The 19,912-nt window shown below is 39.1% G+C and overlaps 1 protein-coding gene across 1 annotated transcript; it reads right to left on the bottom strand.

The window, feature by feature from the left end:
* Positions 1 to 7,779: 7,779 nt before the first annotated feature.
* On the bottom strand, positions 7,780 to 19,770 carry DUSP5 (dual specificity phosphatase 5). Its single transcript, XM_081955874.1, has 4 exons — positions 19,112 to 19,770; positions 14,659 to 14,801; positions 13,611 to 13,830; positions 7,780 to 10,445 (listed from the first exon to the last, which is right to left on the bottom strand). The coding sequence occupies exons 1-4, from the start codon at positions 19,527 to 19,529 to the stop codon at positions 10,024 to 10,026; spliced, it is 1,203 nt and encodes a 400-aa protein (XP_081812000.1). The 5' UTR covers positions 19,530 to 19,770; the 3' UTR covers positions 7,780 to 10,023.
* Between the last annotated feature and the right edge of the window lie 142 nt (positions 19,771 to 19,912).

Below are 19,912 nucleotides of genomic sequence, written 5' to 3'. Positions count from 1 at the left end.
GGCAGCATATTTTAAATGCCATTGCTGAAAAGCAACAGTGAAAGAAGGCACTGTCATCCTATGACTAATATCTACAGACTCCTCTCATTCTTTCTGACCTTTTGAGTCAAATAAGACAGATACTTGCTTCAAAATCTTCCTTGTTTCCTTTCTCAATAACATGTCCTTGCAATTAGCCTTGTTTAATTTCTGCTCCTTTTCAGTTTCCAGGTTATCTCGGGTAACCTCCCAAGGAACATTTAAAAAATCAAACATGTATAATTGCTAGATGTCTGGGATAGTCAGAACTGTCAAAGGCCCCTATGGCTTTCATAGCAAATATAACAAAATTACTTTCTTCCCACTATTCTGGGATAGGCCTCTTGGTCAATTTGCCAAAGCATATTCTACAGCATATGTACCTCAAAAAGCTAGCAAACAGCATGGTTGATTTAGTGAGCTGAACCTTGTAGTTCCTTATATCTTAGTAATATAGATACTTCTGCTTTTTTAACTGCAGAGACGCTAAAATACATTTGCTCAGGATCAGTGGCGTAGCGTGGGTTGTCAGCACCCGGGGCAAGGCAAGTAATTTGCGCCCCCTAACCCGAGGGCGGCCCGACTGCAGCTGCCCCTGGGTCGGCATCAGTCAAGTGAGGCTCTCCATGCTGGCCTCCTGCCTTCCTCCCGAGGAGGAGCTCGAAGGGCAGCGGGAAAAGGCTCGACTGAAGGGAAGCAGGTGCCACGGGGGTGGGAGGCGCACCGGGGGCTTCGGGAAGGCGCCGGCTCCCCGGGGTGCTCCAGGCGGAGCAGGAGGACGTGGTGGCGTTGCAGCGGCGGGCAGACGGAGCACAGCGCCGCTCTCCTTCAGCTCCCACAGGGGTGGCGCAGCGGGTCTTGGCAGCTCCGCTGGGAGGTAGGCGGTGCGCAGGAGGGGCCTAGGCGGGCCGGGGCCGGGGTGCTTAGTTCGCGGGCCGAGCAGGGCGTGGAAAGAGGCGGCCACAGTCCGGCAAAGGGCGGCGCGGGGCGAGTCAGGGCGCCCCCCCAGATGTTGCGCCCAGTGCGGCCGGCCCCCCCTGCACCCCCCACGCTACGCCACTGCTCAGGATAGGCAATTAAGCCAGTATTGGAACTGTTCATTGCTGCTTTTTGATTTGAGGTACACAATATCTGAGGACAAGAAAGATATAGCCAAACATTAGTTCTTTAAATAGAATACAGATTTATATCGGTGATCCCAAAACATTTGAATTAAGATGTTTTGAGCTCAAAATACCTATTCTGGTCTTAGCCGAAAGAAATACTGTTGTAACCATTATGAAAATTCACAAAAATTAAATAGGCTGTTTTTAGACAATATAAAATTTAAATTAACCATTTCAGTTCTTGGAATATAAACGTGGAAAGATCGGGACAATGTTAGAATATTTGGGACACTTCTGGTGAACTCAAGAAACCTGTTTCAAATGTAAAATAACTGTTTTTGATTCAAATTGTTTTGTGCATCACTACTTTCTATCACAGATATGTTGAAGTTCATGTGCATTGCCATTTTGGGTTGTTTTTTTTAAAAAAAGAATAAGTGATTGGTGGTGTAAATGTTTTGTGGTGTAAAATATCTTAGAAGTAGTTGCATTTTCACTAGTGTTCTGTTAAACACAAGGAACACTACTTGTGTGATATTTAGAATCTTCTTTTGGTGCTGCTCTCTACAACAATATAATGATGATAATGTTTGATACACATTTCATTTAAATTCATCACATCATTTATTATTATAAGCAAATACACCTGCTAATAATTGCTTTGTTGGCCCAGGCACATATATGAAAGGAAGATCACTGCAGAAATTTGGTGTCCGTATGGTATGTTGAGTGACTGATTTACTATGGATTTACTAATATTCCATTAATGACATGAACTAAGTCTCTCACCATCCTAATGCCTATATGTCATCCTGTCATGTTTTTATGCATTTTGAAAATTTCCACTACCAAAGAAGTCTATAGTTGTGTGAGTGGATAAAGGTGATTTACTGAAGAATGAATGATATCTCAAAATGACCAGAAATATTTTACAGAACAATTCTATACATCCCTGTTCAAAACTAAGTCCTAGGCAGTTCAATTGAGCTTACAAATGAAACTGGGATTTTGCAATATGAATATGCTAGAATTAAATAACAGGTCTATAGTTACCCCATGTGTTTGCTATGGAAATCTATTCTCGTTTTTAAAAATTAAAGAACAGTCCCTTTAAAATTGGAAAAGAAGAAATAATTCACAAGATCATAGAATAAAAGGGATGAGCTTGGAGATTATCTAGTCCACTCTTCTACCCTGCAATGAATCCATTATTTCTGGATCCCTAGCAGATGGGTATTCATCTGTTTAAACACTTATAACAAGTGTTTGCCGCCTCCTCAATGGAGTACTCTCCAGTTTTTTTCCTTTTTCTTAATTTTTTTTAAAAATTAAAACAATAAATTAAAAAAGAGTACACAAAATTGTAAAAGCTAAGAAAAGGAAACAAAAACATACAAAATGTATATTTGCAAAGATACCCATACCGATATATATGTTCATGCCACTGTTTATTTATTTATTTTATTTATTTGATTCAATTTATCAGTCGCACCCTCTCCGCGAAGGGACTCGGGGCGACGTACAATCAAATATAAAGGCATGTGGCATGGAGGAGGTAAATACATCAACAATTAACAATACAAAAAGTAAAAGCCACAAAGTTAAAATAAATAACAATAAAATTAATACAATTAAAACAATTAAAATACCCCAAAGATTTAAATATACAGTTTAAAATTGCCAGGGAGGTTAGAAGTTCTGATTAAGCCAGGCCGGCTAGTTGGAACAGGTGGGTCTTGAGTTTCGTGCGGAAGGAGCGGAGATCCGTCGTTATCCTGATATCTGGGGGGAGGTTAAACTGGATGTTTGCTTTTTTTCTTTTTCTGTTGTAATTGTTTCATTTTGTTGATTAGTACTGAACCTGTGAACTAGCCAGACACTCAGATCCTTTTAAGTGTATTGCTATCCAATATAGTCTTCTACATCCTATACATATTCCTTTGATTTTTCCTCTGAAATAAAAAGACCTTTAACAGATTTAACAGAATGACAGTGTTGGAAGGGACCTTGGAGGTCTTCTAATCCAACCACTTCCTCAAAGAGGAAACCCTATACCAGTAATGGTGAACCTTTTTCTTAAGGCATGCCAAAGTTGTGTGAACGCACGCTATTGCGCCCGCACGCATGCCCACACCAATTCAATCCTCCCTGCCCAACTGTGCATGTGTACATGACCCCTCCCCAGGCTCCGGAGGCTTTCCCGAAGCCTCAGGAGGGCAAAAATGGCCTCCTCGAGCCCTCCCAAAGGCCCTCCGGAAGCCGGAAACGGATTATTTTCGAACTTCCATTTGGCTCATTGGAGCCATTTTTTGCCTTCCCAGGCTTCAGGAAAGCCTCCAGGGACTGGGGAGGGTGAAAAATAGGCCCAATGGGCCAACTGGCAGTTTGTTCCCAAACTTCTGGTTGGCTCATTGGGACTGTTTTTCACCCTCCCCAGCCTCCGGAGGCTTTCCTGAAACCTGGGAATGATGAAAAACAGCCCCAATGAGCCAACCAGAAGTTCGGAAACGAACAAGCAAAGTTAATGGGAAGCCAGATTTACTTAACAACAGTTTGACAAATTTAACGGCTACAGTGATTCACTTAACAATTGTGGCAAGAAAGGACATAAAATGGGGACAAACTTACTTAACAAATGTTTCACTTAGCAACAGAAATTTTGGGCTCAATTGCGGTTGTTAGTCGAGGACTATTTGGACTTAATAGCTTATCTTCTTGGTAATTATACCATCTTCTATTTCTTAAGCATGCCACTTTTCACTCTTCTTATGGGTCCACAATCATTTCCTGAGCTCCTCTCCATTTTTGCTCTATTTGGAATAGGGTTTAATTGTACTTGTAGTATCTTATTTCTGAGAAATCCCCAATGTCCCACACTCGCTTTTAATTGTTGAGCAGTGCCTATGGAATATTGTGTAGGACTTATTTAAAATATCTGGAACTGGCACTTCTGTAATCTAACGAACATGCTACCATGCACCAGTTTCCCCTTTTTGTAATATTTTTTGACACTCAAGATTAAGGACATAGATTTAAAGCAGTTTCTGTAAGCCTTCCTGATGGTGAAATGGAGTGGGAGGAGAAATATGATTGGAACTGTGTCTCTGGAGTAAATTCATTTAAGTTTTTTTTTCAGGGTCTACAGTTTCTTTATTTAGAAACTGCAGACAAGACACTCCTTATTACTGGTAATGGGCAAATGGAGTTTATCTCATAACCTTAAAACAGTCTGCGAATAGCTGAGTAATATAAAATGAAAGAACCAGTTTCATCATTTCACAATAAAGACATTTTTTTAAAAAAAAGGATACTGAAATCAAGATTTTCAGTTACTGGCAGTGTCTTACCGTTATTTGATTGACATGAGTGATTCAACCACTTCCCAAACTGGATTCCTATGTCTTATTTAGAGAAATTAGTCATGTTTCATAACAAGCTGGCAGTGTGATAGAGCACAAATGTCAGAGAAGTGAACTGTGCAAGTTTGGTGGCAACACCTCCCCTGCCCAAATGTTAACTTCCCCATTTCAGTGGTTAAATATTTTTGGCAATGCAAGGAATGAGCTGGCATCTGCCCCCATCCTATCAGCAATAATCCAGAAAAGAAAATGTAGGGAAGAAAAACAGCATTAGCAGGTATTATATTTGTTGAACTATATTAATTATCTTTTGGGTAAAGTGTAGTTTCCAAAAACAGGATATATATATATATATATATATATATATATATATATATATGGTCAGCTTTCCCACTGCCTCAGAAATAATGCATTTTTATAATGTAGTGTGTGCCCTACCTTGTCTTTTCTATGGCACTCAAGACAGCAAACAGAACCAAAGTAAGTACAGTACAAAACAGTAGAACAAAAGTAATAAAAAGCAACAAACCCATTAAAACATATTTAAAAACAGCTGGTTTGATGTTACAATGCCAGTATATTACTGAGATTGAAAGATGCTTGGATGGATATTTTAAATGCTTTGAATATTCTAGGTCACTACAAAGCTGAGTATTATTATATGGGGCTAGTTTAGATAACAGGGTAACTGAGTTGGAAGAGAGGTTTGAGGTCTTCTAGTCCAATTCTCTGCTCAAGCAGTCAACCCTTTTCCATTTCATACACATTTGTCCAATCTCTTTTTAAAAACCTCCCATATTGTAGCATCTACAACTTATAGAAGCAAGCCTTTTCACTGATTAATTGTTCTCACAGTCAGGAAATGTCTCCTTATTTCTAAGTTGGTTCTCTCCTTGATTAGTTTCTCCCCATTGCTTCTTGGGTATTTGAATAATGTGTTTTCAATATAATACAGAATGTTGTGCTTTATAATCATTTCAGGATTATTTTTACTTCAGGGACTATTTTTTTAATAGATTTGCAATAGTATTAAAAAAAACCAGAGAATGTTATAACAGGGATGGTAAAATGTTTGAATTAGTTGGTTACATGCTATGCAATTGTTGTAGACTTTCTCCAGGACAATCTGTCCCTTATTTAATGTGTAAGGTCTACCAAAGGTGCCCCCCATTACCAAGAGTATGGCTTTTCTTGCAGACTCTCAAACAAAATACTCAGCTTCTTGTTTTATTTTCTGAGAATATCTGTGAGGCCAGCATGAACTGCAAGAAACCAGATTGGTGCCAGAATGGTGGCATGTGCACCAAGATTTTACAAGCAAATGCCTTCATTATATATTTGCTTCCTTATGTCTGATGATATAGGAGTTGTGGCATTCCCATTATGTCATCACACATGTTCTCATTTGTTCTCCTTGCTTCTGCTCAGATGCCAAATGTTAGAATCCATATGCATTTATATGTCCAGGATGTGAGTGGCCTGTAGATATTTTCTCAGCCCTCTTTCTAGCTTGTGCAGTATATAGGTCCTCAATAGAAGGCTGGTTGCAATTGTTTTTTCTGCAGTCCTAACTATCCATTGAAGTCTGTATTTGTCCTGTTTGGTTGCTGTGCCAAACCAGATTGTTATAGGAGTACAAATGACAGATATGATAATTCTGCCGTAGAACTGTTACCACCAGTTCCTTGGGCAACCTGAGCTTTCTGAGTTGACACAGTAAGAACATTCTTTGTTGTACCTTTTTAATGATGGTTCTAATGTTAAGTGTGCATTTCAAGTCCTGGGAGATTATAGAGCTCAGAAACGTGAAGCCTGAAATGGATAATGGAAAACCACTTTTGAAGTTTTGCTAGAAACTTCAAAAGTGCGCTCGCGCACACACACACAAAGGGAGGTACATTTCTGCAAGAAAAAGTATCTTAACAATGCTAATTTTGAGGTGGGAATTGTTTTCTTTCATATTATTATTCCTTTCTTAATTATTGTAATTAGTTCCAGCATGCTGGAAAATGCACCCATAATATTAATACACTTAGAACTGCCAATTAACATTTCAATTTAATTGGAAGAAGAGGGCTGAATGATCAGTATATCTTTCCAATCCCAAATCTTTCAAAAGGGACCGTCTCTTGCCAATCACATCTACCTAACCCACCAGAGCAGGGAGGCAAGGAATGTTGCGGATCCCATCCCCTAAGGAGATACGCCTGTTGGGACCCAGAAAAAGAGCCTTCCCCCAGAGATTAGAATGCCCCCCCCAACACTCTTCTGGAAGGTGGTGAAGACCTGATTGTGTCTGCGGGCCTGGGGAAAGCAGGGAGGGATGGAGCCCATTAAATGGCTTGATATGTTGTTGCCGGGGTGAGGGGTTATTTTCTTATATATGATTCTCTATTTTATTAGTTTTTATTGTTTTTTATATGATGTTTTTATATTCTTGTAAGCTGTCTTGAGTTGCCATGTGTGACTAGGCGGCAGGCAATATAAATGTCATAAATAAATAAATAATAAATAAATAAATAAATAAATAAATAAATAAATACATACATACATACATACATACATAAATAAATAAATAAATGTTATTGTCAGATTGCAGTTTTTAATGTGATGGATGGGAGATATGATTAATGGCAAAGAGACTGATATTATCTATTTGTTGATCACATTGTGACAAAACCAACCCATGGTGGTTTATTAATTACAATAATTATACATACACACACACACACACACACACATATAATAATATAATATAATATAATATAATATAATATAATATAATATAATATAATATGAGTTTGAATGGAAATTTATGTTATGTCCCAGCCTTTCCCACTTATTGGAAAGCAACATCTGACATACCACAAAAAGTGTTTTGCACCCTGTTGGATAAAGGCAACATATTATGTTTAGTTCACATATTGTATTAGTGTTGGAGGGATGCGGGGAAGAGATGCTGCCTAGCAAATGGTCAGACAAAAAAGGGTAGAAGCCCATCACTGTTAAAAGTGAGTGGAAGATTTGTATTTTCAGACCTGAAATATTCTGTTAATGTAGTCTGACAATTAAGTAGAATTAGTCCATCTGCTCATGTTTCCTGTTTGTTTTACCTGGGAGGCTGACACATACACACTTCCTCTCCCCGAGAGTAAATGAACATATCCCACCACTGCTTTGTTAGATTCATTTCTTTGTCAGCATGTCAGTCCTTTAGAAAAAATGCACTCTGAAACCTAATTCAAGTATCTTCACAAAATACCTGCTACGGCGTGCAATCTGTGGAACAAAACATTTAAAAAATATTTTATTTTAAAATGCTTTCATTCACAAGCATAGGTTTTCTAAGCAATTCGTGCCTTTTCCCATATTTAGAAAAAAGTAATAGACAGGAGAAAACCACAGCAGATCATGGACCCATCTGCAGGGAACACGCGAAATATACAGATTGCCTGTTTTGGTTTTAGTCCCGTTTGCTAAGAAATAAATAATTTCGTAGCAGAAATGTGAAATGAAAAAAAATCAACATAAGGATCACCAGTCCACATGTCATTCAGTAAGGCTTGTCATTCAATTGAAAAACACTTTTTTGATAGATTTATTGTTTTTCAGACTGTCTTTCTTCTGTCCCCCCACCAATTAAAAAAATCTAAAAACACATACATTCAAATTTCAATGTACAGAGAAAAATACATTTTCACAGAACAAAGTTAGAAATTCCAAAACTGTCCTTTATGTAACAATTTGCTGTGGGATTGTCTGTTCAGTTACAATACTTGCTTTGACATCATTGGCCAGTTCAATCAAAAGTCAAGAGCTAAGAGTACAGCTGTCAGATATTACACACAGCAATTTCTAGCTAAAAGGTATGTCTTACATATGACCTAGTGACTAATATGCAATTATTTTGCCACAGTTTAAGCCTTCTGAATCATGTCTTATCTCATTGTGAAACATTGGGCTTTCTGTCACCAGATATCCAGAACAAATACCTTAGAATGAATCTGTAAACACTATATAGGCAATCCAGTCTTCAATTATGCCTTGAAGACAAGGAAATCCACCCATCTTGTTAATTCAGGCAGGTTGGAATTTGGCAATACAGTATTTTGAATAGCTAGTTGTAGCTATCACCACCAATCTGTTATCTGGTGGCTAAGGTAGACAAAAAGAAAGGTAGATTATATTGCCACTTCTAGAATTGCTAAGGCTTTCTAGTAATATATGAAGAATAATGCCTGAAAAAGGATGTTGTGGATGTCTCTGAAGAACAATGAAATATAGGAAAGAAAATGGCTCTGTTCACACAGCAACTTTTAAGATAAGATTTTTCAAATCATGGTTTATTACCAAATGGCTCATAGAGCCCATGTTGTAATGCTAAGACACGGTGGGCATGCTCAAGTTGTGAAAACCAAACAAGCTGTGTTATAAGTGTGTTACATAGTCATATAGCATTATGACAAAATCAATGTACTGTCTTTTGAAAAGAGCAATTCTGTAGAGTAAGGAATAAAATACACCAAGTTATCCCCTTGACATCTTGAATCATGATAACAGGAGTTGTAGTTAAAACAGCTGAAGCACATCAGATGAAAAGTCAGCTCTAATTGGACTGAGTTGAAGAATGAGGTATGAAATTCTCATGATTTTGCAGCTTTAGTAACTGAAAATTATCTCTTGAATTTACTTCATTCTGCTGATCGCTGCATGAAGCAGAGGCTTTCAAGTAAGGGTCCAATTTTAACCCTGAACTCTGTAGTACACCAATAAAATAATGGAGGCTGATTGGTGCAAAGGGGAAGAAGAGGCATTTGTTTCTCCAGCTTTCTAATTCACTTGCACATGGCAGATTATGGCATTTTTAGGAACCCGCAAAAGAAAGAAAAAAGGCAAGCATTCAAGTTTTTGCCACCACCAAGTAATATCAAGGTTTTCTCTTTTGTAAATTGTGCTTTTTGTTACAGTGCTTTTTCCCCTGACACAGCTGTTTATTGCTTACACTTCAACACATGTCTATAATTAAAAGAGAGGGAAGGAGGCAGGAACTAAGAAGCAATCAGACAGGTCTGAGTAACTTTTAAAAAATGTGGTTCTTTCTACTCCAGCAAGGTCTGGATGTACAGTAGTGAATGCACAAATATTTCAGAAATTATTTAAAACACTCATAAATATGCACACATTATCCTCTGAAAAGATGTATTCTTTCAAAATAGTAACCTACCCAGGAACTATAGAACAGAAGTTCTTATCCAGAACGAGGGGCATTTACTTCTGGGAACAATATCTCCAAGTTCTAAGTAGAGTCCTCGGATTATCTGAGCTAAAACTTGGAATTTGCTAAATTTAGCACATGATAACTCCAAATTGCATAGCTGGCCCGGGCTTCAATGCACCAAAGTTATCTCCACTCCATCTCAACATAAAAGCATATTTTCCCTTCTGATATAGACAGACATTCCAGTGTCTGGAACAGAATGAAATAAATAAGGGCTTCTGTATTGCGTATAGATGAAATGTTTTGTTATCATCACCTCACCTCATGGAACTGTACTGTCTCTTGTTCCCAAGAGGGCCCAGCATGATGAATTTGCAGCAATAGAGTTCAACGTTAGTGGATGGACAGGCGAGTGCAGGGGCACTGAATTCAAAACCGAGGTAGGAAAGGGAAAACTTTTGCTCAAAGCCAGCTCTTCTGTGAAGAAAGACACAGCATCCCTTTTGCAAGACGCAACAGGAGGGCTAGGAGCCAAAGACAAAATTTCTGACTCGTACTGCAACAGCTGCCCCATGAAACTGAAGTTTGGTGAGATCAGACTCCTCCGTTGCTTGATATAGTCAAATGCTTCCTCCAGGCGGAATTTCTTCATTTTCATCAGATAAGCCATGCAGATGGTGGGAGAGCGAGAAATCCCTGCTTCGCAGTGCACCAGGATCTTGCCCCCTGCCCGTCTGGTACAATCTGAAAAGAAGAAATAAAATGGACTAAATATAGAAGCTATTGCAATCACTACTAGTGGCTGCCTCTATTGGTAGCATGCCGTGCCATACTTCCTGCCTTGTGGAACAATATTCCTGAGCTTTGGATGGCCCTCACCCTATTGGCTTTCTAGCAGGGCTTGAAGGACTTAGCTTTTCCTCCAGGTGTTGCGGTCCAGATCTTAGCGAAGCCAACATATATCTGACCTTGACTAGTTTTTTAAAAATTGGTTCCTGCTTCTTTATTTTTAATTTTTTGGTTCCCTGCCTAGAGTTATCTTAGTTAAGGTGGGCAGCCATATAGAATTATTTAATAAATAAAACATAAATAAATGCCACAATGCCAATCACTTTATCACGCATTTCAGATTGCTAAGAGAAGGACATTCAGAAGGTATTTCACAGATGCAATGAACACCAAGAAAGTAATTTCTCCTTGTTCTTGTTGGCCACATTTACAGAAAAATTACAACTCTTAATGACTCTGTGGTAGATAAAAAGGCTTTGCTCTTTCCCTTCACCCTTGCCAAATCTAGCACATTATGGCAGCAGATGTTTAATAAAACGGACTCTCTACAGTTCTATAAAAAAAACCTGAAAGAGTTTGATTCTTTTCATAAGAAACTCACATTGGCAGTAAAAAAGGTTTATATACTCTCTCAAAGCAGATGGAAATGAGTGTATTTCCCTGCTTACTGGAATCACAGAAGGCAATGCCTTTGGTCCCATCCTGTGAGATCTTTTTGGAAGACATTCAGTATGCATTTTAAACCCAAGATGCCAAACCCTGGGCTCCTGGGGTTTCCACCACAAACTGTACAATAAACTACTCTAAAATCTCTAATTATAACCCTTGATAAGTGGCACTTGGACTTAAATCAGACTATAAATGGCTTAAGCAGAGCTACCATTTTACGCAATGGGAGGCCCCAAGGTTACTCACACAATTCAATTATTGTTATAAGATTAAAAAGAAAATGCTGAAAATAAGCTCCTTGTGTAAAATTCAAGGATTAAAAATAGAACTGAACTGCTTTTGCTGGACTAGGAAATGAATTTTCAAGTTTTATCCTATTGTGAAACCTATTAGATTTATAGACCATACTGTACTCCATCCAGAATCATATACTCCCTAACTGTTATTATAAAGCTTCTCGAAACCTCTATGGAAGTCATTTTATTTCAAAGCAAGGAACTTACACTTTATTTACTACATAGCATTGAATAGGCATTGATATGTAAAGTGCTTAGAAGTCTCAGAAATCAGTTCTTGCAAAAACTTAGGTTCAAATCAATATTCATCTTTGAAACTCATTGTTGACTTTGAGCCACCCCATTTCACAAAGCTGCTGTTGTGAGAAAATGGGGAGAACATCTCAAATTCAAAGTGGAATATAAAGATAGTAAGTGAATAAAGCTTATTAGACAGCATATTCTCTCACATTGAAGGATAAGGGTGGAGATAGAGACCAAGAAAGGTTGCTTAATGCTACCTAGTAAGTTAATAGTAAAAGAAAGATTTGAATGGGTGGCTTCTTAGTTGGATATGAATTAGATTTTTTTCTTCAAAAAGCCACAAACAGTATATTTCAAGAATCATATCCAAATAATTTACCCTTTTAAAACAGTTTATGTAAATAACTGAACTGAGCTCTATGGTCCACGAACAAACAAATTAGGCAATCCTAATGAACTTGTTGTAGTCCGTAAGCTATTTAGGGACTGGTGAATTTTTCCAAATACCATAAGACTTAACCATAATTTTATACTATCCGTTGCAATTCTTTAATTAATAGAAAATTATCATCAAAATGTTAACTGTATGTTTAATGCCAATTTCTTACCTCTAATGAACTACATCTGCCTCTTCTCCACAGCTTCCACAACAGTGGTGGGTTCCGGATCCTGTTCCAACCGGTACGGTTGGAACAGGCCCAGCGTTGTCCACATGGACGCGCGCAGCATGCGCGCATGCATCTTACCACTTCCGTGAACCTCTGTGACTCTCCAGCTGCTTAGCGGAGCGTCGTGCAGGTGCTGTATGCACCATGCACGTGCACAGAAGCGCAGAAGACTTAAAAGACCGGTAAGGAGCTCGGGCAGGCGGGCGGGCCCTCTGGAGCACTGTACCGGAACGGCATCCGGTGCTCCGGCAGATTCCGGTACGCCCGTACAGGGACATACTGCCTGCAACCCACCACTGTTCCACAAGAGATCTACATATATGATTGGTTACCTAAGCTTTGCACAAATCTATCAGATGTCTAGCTATTTGAACCTATCATTTATAATTTTTTATCTCTGTATTATATATGTGTATAATATATCTAACCCAGCTAAAAGTACTTGGAAAATATTAAGTCTCCCATAGAAATGAGTTTGACAAGAAACTACTCAGAGTTCCAGCGAATATACAAAAGCTCAAAGTACTCCAGTAGATAGGTATTAATTGTATTCTTTGTTGTGTGCCAACTCATTTCTTTTCAGTCTCATACTGTCCTACTCAACATTTAAAGAGAACTTCTTTCACACTTCCCACTCAGCAGTACAATTAGAATGCTTAGACATACATTGTGAAAACATGAGACCGGGGATGGGAAGAGTGAGGGGTTCACACACACAGGAATGGCTTACAGACTAGATGTCTATATACTTTATTTTCCAACATTCCAAAAGGGTCTTTAGTAAATCTACTATGCCATTAGAATGTTTTTGCTAGTATGAATTGAGTTAGATAGTTCTGTGGAAATATTTATTTAAAATATTTACATGTTGTCTTTTTTTCATCTATTGTATGGTACATATCAAAACGAATAACAACAAATAATTAAAAATACACTAGCCGAAGAAACCATCACAAAAGACCCCAGCCAAAACTAAAAGTGGTAGGCAAGGTAAGCAAAGTACAAATGGCCACCTAAATTTCCATGGAAATAGGCATTATGGTTGTAACCACAAAAACTACCATAGCAATTAATAGAGAAGCTGACTACGGAACTTATAAAAACAAAAATTCATAATCCTCTGAAATACTCCTGGAAAGGGGAAAGAAGATTCTGTAGTCTGGCACTAGTGGAGGAAGGCTTCCTTTCATGATTCAAGAGTCCTTATTTTTCATTTGCAAGAGAAAGAGAGAAAATCGACCTACCGATAAATTCTATGGCTTCCTGGAAGTGTGAGCTGATGTCTGCCGTGTGACTGTCCTCCACTGGAATCCACTTATAGCAGAATTGGTTAATAAAGGGTTCAGAACTCTTTCTGGAGACATTCAAGAGTGCAGTGATGTTTAAGTTGGCAAGGAACTCACACTTGGAAGCATGATAGGCACTGCCAAGGTATAGGAAAGGCAGGATTTCCACCGGACCACCCTGGAAAGTAAAAGAGGAATAAACCATTATAGATTTTCTGGGTGGTTTTTATTCAATAAACTCAAGATAATAGGCAGCTCTGGGAAATTTCTGGGAAGCATTTTGGTCCCCTTGCAGATGTTCCTGTGATGAACAACTGTGGGGTTGAGGTTGAAAGAGTAGGTGGAAATTCTAACAGAGGTGGTTAAACTGCCTGTTGCTGCTTTGGCACTTGCTAAGTTTTTCATCTTCTAAATATCTTTACCCACATTCTACTACAAGGGTCAGTGCAATATGGTTGTTGCAGATAGGAATAGCTGTTGTTCCAGAAGCTATAGATCAGGAATCTAGTACTTTTTAATCCAGGGACTGCACTAAACTTTAAATAGTATGTGGTGGTTACTGTCCTAAACTGGGTGATGAGATCAAAGAAGTAAGTGGAAGCAAGGCAAAATCTAAAACTTGCATGCAATTGAATTGAATCAAATCAGAATAACTACGACTGGATGATCTTTGAAACTCAAACTAAGTTTATATTATTTGTCACTATATATTTAATAACTTTCCCTCCAATCATATTAAAACCTACTTATAGATAGCCCTTTCTAAAAAGGATTTGGAGGCTGTTGCTAATAACCATGCCCTGATATAGACATATAGCTTATTAGAATTACTAAACCAACAACTCAGTTTCATAGCTAACACAGTTCCATCCATCCATGTTTTTCATTTGAAGGGGGGCGGGGGAAGCATATATAACAGCCTGAACCTGAAGAACACAAACATGGGGAAGGACGCAGAAAGGAATTTGGGCATGAACAGATTGTTCTTAATTTCCTCTAAACACACCTGATCATATGCTGGCTTCTGGTGGATGAATTGCTTCTCGTGCAAGCCGTTGATGCTTTTCTCAGTTTCAATCTTCTCTTGGGACAGAGGCTTTACATCTATGCAGAACTCTGGATATTGTGAGTAGAACGTTTCATAACCTCCTAGAAAAATTACAAGTGCAAAGATATAAATTTTTAAAAAGCTAGGAAGTGGCATATAACTGCGCTGGATCATCATTCTCCCCCTTAAACCTGTTTCCTGTTGCATGAAGAGTTTCCATTACAAAGAAAAACAGAGGGGAAAAAAAGCAAAAGAACAGGAATCTACATTTAGAGCTACGGAATTGAAGAGGAAAAAATTGCAAATAAAATATGGCATTCTAAAATATTTCCTTTCAGATATTTTTATGCTTTTATTAATTTGAAAAAATGCAAATTGAAAGGCCGCTGTGTATTGATTAAACACTTCCATTCCTTTGCCTCTTGGAAAATTAAATGGATGCATTAAGAGTCATAAAAGTTAATGAAACCCTGTGATGGGCTTAGGTATCTAAATAGCCCCAGGTGAGTAGTTTTTCTGTACAAAAATAGATTTTCTAAATTTACTACACAATTAATGTAAACTAAATTTACCTATCAAAGATGCAACTTAGAGCACGGGCATCGATGTCCAAGATGCCACTTAGAGCATGAGTACTGATGAAAAAAGGATAAATGCGTGTATCAAGTATGCCTCAAAGCACTCTTTTTCATTGTTATATTGGTTAGCATGTGTAGAACCTCAACTGTTATAATTAGAGTGGGTTTTTTGTTGTTTTCATTTGTAAGAATGATTTCCACTGATACAATGAGAAAAGGAGGACATGTCTCTACAATCCTCTACCCCTTCAACCACCAGGAATAAATTTTAAGAAAAAGCAAAAGGTGGCAGGAGCAGAAGGCACACCATTTTGCTAGCAGAAATCTGATGTTTGACAATCCCACTTTAAAATAGGGCACATTGCTTAAGGAAACATACCCAGAGTATGTTTTTCTCTTATAACTTCACTCCCCCAAATCCCTTGAGTTGGTACACATTGAAACATTTTCAATATGAATTTAATAAAATACAGAGGAAACAAGTTAAGTAAAAGTCAAGAAAAAGTAGTTTGGGGATTTAGGGGATTTTTAAAATAATATTAAGTTCAAGCAGTATAAAAAACATTGTGTTTTCATCTTTTAATTATTCTCTAATTAAAAAAATGATCATAAGAGCCTAGTAAGGACAAATAAATAAGTTTATTTTTATAGCTCAGAATGTTGAAAAAGGAAACCAAATTATTGCATATTTTCAGCTCAATGTCTTTCTGCCATCAAAATGGATGCTATGATTTTCCAAATGATCAGTGTAGGCAGCCAACTCTTTTCCTCACTTTTGCTCCAAATGGTTTCCCTTCAATTCATTTTTAATATTCTGAAGCGTCTTATACAGATAGTCCTCAACTTAGGACCAGCATTGAAACCAAAATTTGTGTTGCTAAGTGAGAAATTTGTTCAAGGAGTTTTGCCCCATTGTACAACTTTTCTTGCCACAGTTGTTAAGTGAATCACTGCAGTTGTTAAGTTAGTAACATGATTGTTAAGTGAATCTGACTTCGCCATTTTGCATGTCAGAAGGTTGCAAAGGTGATCACGTGACCCTGGGACACTGCAACCATCATAAATGTGAGTCGCGTGTCAAGCATCCGAATGTAAATTGTGTGACCATGGGGATGCTGCAATGGTCATAAGTGTGAAAAATGGTCATAAATCACTTTTTTCATGCCGTTGTGACTTCAAATGGTCACTAAATGAACTGTTTAGTTGAGCTTTACCTGTATAGGGGTAGGGAGGTGAGGATTAGAGTCCATTTAAGTGTTACAATACTGTTTAGATCCCTAGTTTCAGGGATAAAAAAGAAAACCAAGCTCTCTCCTTTCCCTTGGCTAGATCAGAGAACTCAACAGATCAGCTGTAACCCAGAAGCACCAGGGGATCAGGAGATTAGCCAACTATTCTTAATATGAGTCACCTTTCCATCCAGTTCTCTAGCTCTTTCTCTGCCTGCACTCCTCTGATGCTATAATTTCCACGAAATACTGCATTGCTCATTTTGCAAAAGAGAGATTCTTTTCACTGTGAGCTATCAAAATTCTAGGCACAGGAAAGTGGCAAAAACCTACAGTCTCTCTTATGGCAAATAATTGCTTCCAATAGGGCAAGAAATCATAGTTTAATTTTAAGTTCTTTCAATAAAAATGAAAGCACTATTTATGATTTATCTATGTAAGGAAATAGCCTTGCCAATGTAATCAAGGAGTAAATCTTAAAGATTTTCCTGACTGTTCACTTAATATCAGGGCTAGATTCAATTGAAACTTTAAAATCAGTGAACAAACCATTTTTTTAAAAAAGGTCCTATTATGAGTGATGGATCAGAGAAAGTGACATAACACAAGCTGAAAGCTTTCAAAAATATTGGTGAGGGGGGCGGTTGACAAGGATTATATCACTCCGCAGTAAAAGTATTCTCTGAAGAGCAGGATGCATTTGTGGTTGCCGTTAGCTGGCAAGCTTTCTGACTCATGCCTGACAGATGCCTGAGTCTAGGCCCACTTAGAAAATTGATTCCACGCAACAATGAATCCTCTCCCACATCACAGACAGACAAAACCCTTGGGATAAGCCTCAAGGTTCTTCCATTAGTTCACTGTGAACATTCAGTCTGAGCTAAAAACATAAGAAAAACAGCATTGATGTGTGACTCAAACACAATTTACCAGTGTAGCCAGTTTCCAGAAGATAACACGCAGTCTATAGCAATAATAGGCATTCTATTTCAGGATATTCAACATGGATGGCATTCAGTCTAAAATCACCCAGAAAATTTCCTACCATGGTATCTCACGCTTAAATGATCTTAAAACAGGAAAAACTGTTAGCAGTAAGTAATATTTACAATCATTTCCTAAAATCACCTTGCTGTATCAAATACAATGCTAAGAATATAGGAGATAAAGCTTCCAAGAATTACTTTTTGATTTGGAAACGGGAAGGCTAGGAGATTGCCATTTAAAAGGCTAAACTACAAAGCAATTACGTAATAAGCAGATCAGAATCAAAGTGTGATGTGTTTTCGTACGTAGTGTATTAAAAAAATTGCTTTGTTAAGTAAGTAAATATTAAGTAAATATTCCTGAACTACAGTATCTTTAGTTTCTCATTTGTTTCCACCCATCAAAGGAATCAAATTTCAAAATCTTTTACATGACATGAGACTTCTTAAAAAAATAAAAGAATTCTTTATGCCAACATAAAGAATTTAGCATCCATTTGAATTAGCATACGGTGTAGAGATTTTCCTGCAATAGTTTGGTATCATTGAGAAAAAAAAGAGGCCAAAATATTTTCTGATTTAAATAATATAAAGCAGTGATCATTATGGCTCTTACAGGACCAACCAAGACATTTAAATTGTTCCTAATAAAAGCACTATGCTACTGCTATCTGAAAGCGACCATTTTTGTTACATACAAAAATGTTTGATTATGTTGGAATACACAAATGATAAGGATCTGCCCTACAGGAGGCAGTGTTGACTTCTACATTCTGCATTCCTTTAACTTAAAAGCAGACGTTTTCTGATATTTCTGATTGCTTTCCATCTCCTCTATTAATACTTTTATGAAACGACCATACTACTTATGTATGAGCCAAGCCATGTTTAAATAAACTCAAGAATAAGGATGGTGTTTTAAATCAGGCATGTGAGGAAGGTGAAATAATTAATCCGCTTCATTTTTTGTAGCAAAACCAATACATCTTGTGTATATTTTTAAGTTAGATTTGGGCTAAAAGACCAGATTTAGGCGAGCTTCTATTCATTAGTCACCTAAAACTGGACACAAGAGCGCAGGAGATGTATTGATTTTGCTTCTGCCCCTCCTTTTCTTTTTTCTTTTTGCATGCATTTATGGCGAATAGGATTTCCAGTGGACTTTTTGTCCTCACTTGTTAGGGAAAAAAAAGTTACAGCAAAGTCAGAAGAGGATCTGTTGAAAGGAAACCCTACAGATCGTGAAACCTCCTCTTCCTTTCTCGTTTAGCTCACAATAGATTGCATTCAACACGTGCCGTTTACGCGACCGGGCCGATTCTCACTTGTTCTTGCGAAACCTACCCAGTCTAGCATCTGGACAGGTATCGTTAAGAACAAGGCGGCCGCGGCTGCTCATTGCTAGCAGCGCCGCCGGGCTCTGGCACCCGCTCACTTAATCTGCCAGGGTACAGGCGACATCCAGACGGAGCTCTCTTTGGGATCCGGTTTAGCAGGATTCGCGTTTCCAATTCCCTACAGCAACGCTTCCCAGGAACTACTGGGACGGTCCCATCTCCCCATTAACATCCCCCCCGCCCTCCCGCCCGCAGCGCTTCTTTCTCCTCGACAGCCTCACCTCTTAGGAAGCAGACGCGGGCTCCAGCCTCGGGCAAGCTTGCAGACAGCGTGTTCAGCACGATCTGTGCCGTGCTCTCTTTCTTGAGCTTCCGCCAGTGCCTGGTGTTTTGATCCAGGACAACCACTGCCGTCAAAGTCCGAGGCGGCGCGGCGTCCCCTTCTCTTTCTTCCGAGCAAGCAGCCGGCGGGAGCAGAAGCCGCCCCCGGGCCGCCTCGTCGGGCACCACGAAGTGTAAAGGCACGGGTCGCCCATGGGAGCGGCGGATGACCACGGAGTTGAGGTTGACGTTGAGGGACCCTCGGAGGCAAGAAGCCGAATAGGAGAAGTAGGGTCTGCAGTCCAGGACGAGGCACAGGGCGGGGTCCTTCCGTAGCAGTTGCTTGAGTCGACGAGAATCCAGAGCCGTTACCTTCATCTTGGCTTTGCTCTGCCCGTCTCTCGCTCCTTTCCTCTCTCTCTCTCAGAAGCAGCCTCGCAAAGGGTCGCCCCTTAGGCGCTTAGCTTCTTAGGCAGGCGATTAGTTGAAACAACACCCGAGAGACGGCCAAGCCCGCTTCCTTAAAGCCGCTCCTGGCCGCGACCCTGCTCTGTCTCTCCTTCCTTGCCTTCGCATCTCCCTCCCGGAATTCAAGCAGGGGATTCCGCTTCGGAGAAGAGGCAATTTATCTGAATGAACGCCGGAGCCGCGCGGCTCTGTCCATATAAGGCGAGCGACGTCATAGGAATGTTCTGTAGTAGGGACGCCTCTTCTGCCCGGCGCCGCCCAGCCGAGGGTAGAGGAGATTCCCTCGCCCCTCC

This window comes from Natrix helvetica (assembly GCF_964273705.1).
Source record: "Natrix helvetica genome assembly, chromosome: 5".
Taxonomy (NCBI): Eukaryota; Metazoa; Chordata; class Lepidosauria; order Squamata; family Natricidae; genus Natrix; species Natrix helvetica.
This window is presented reverse-complemented; position numbering and strand designations above follow the sequence as displayed.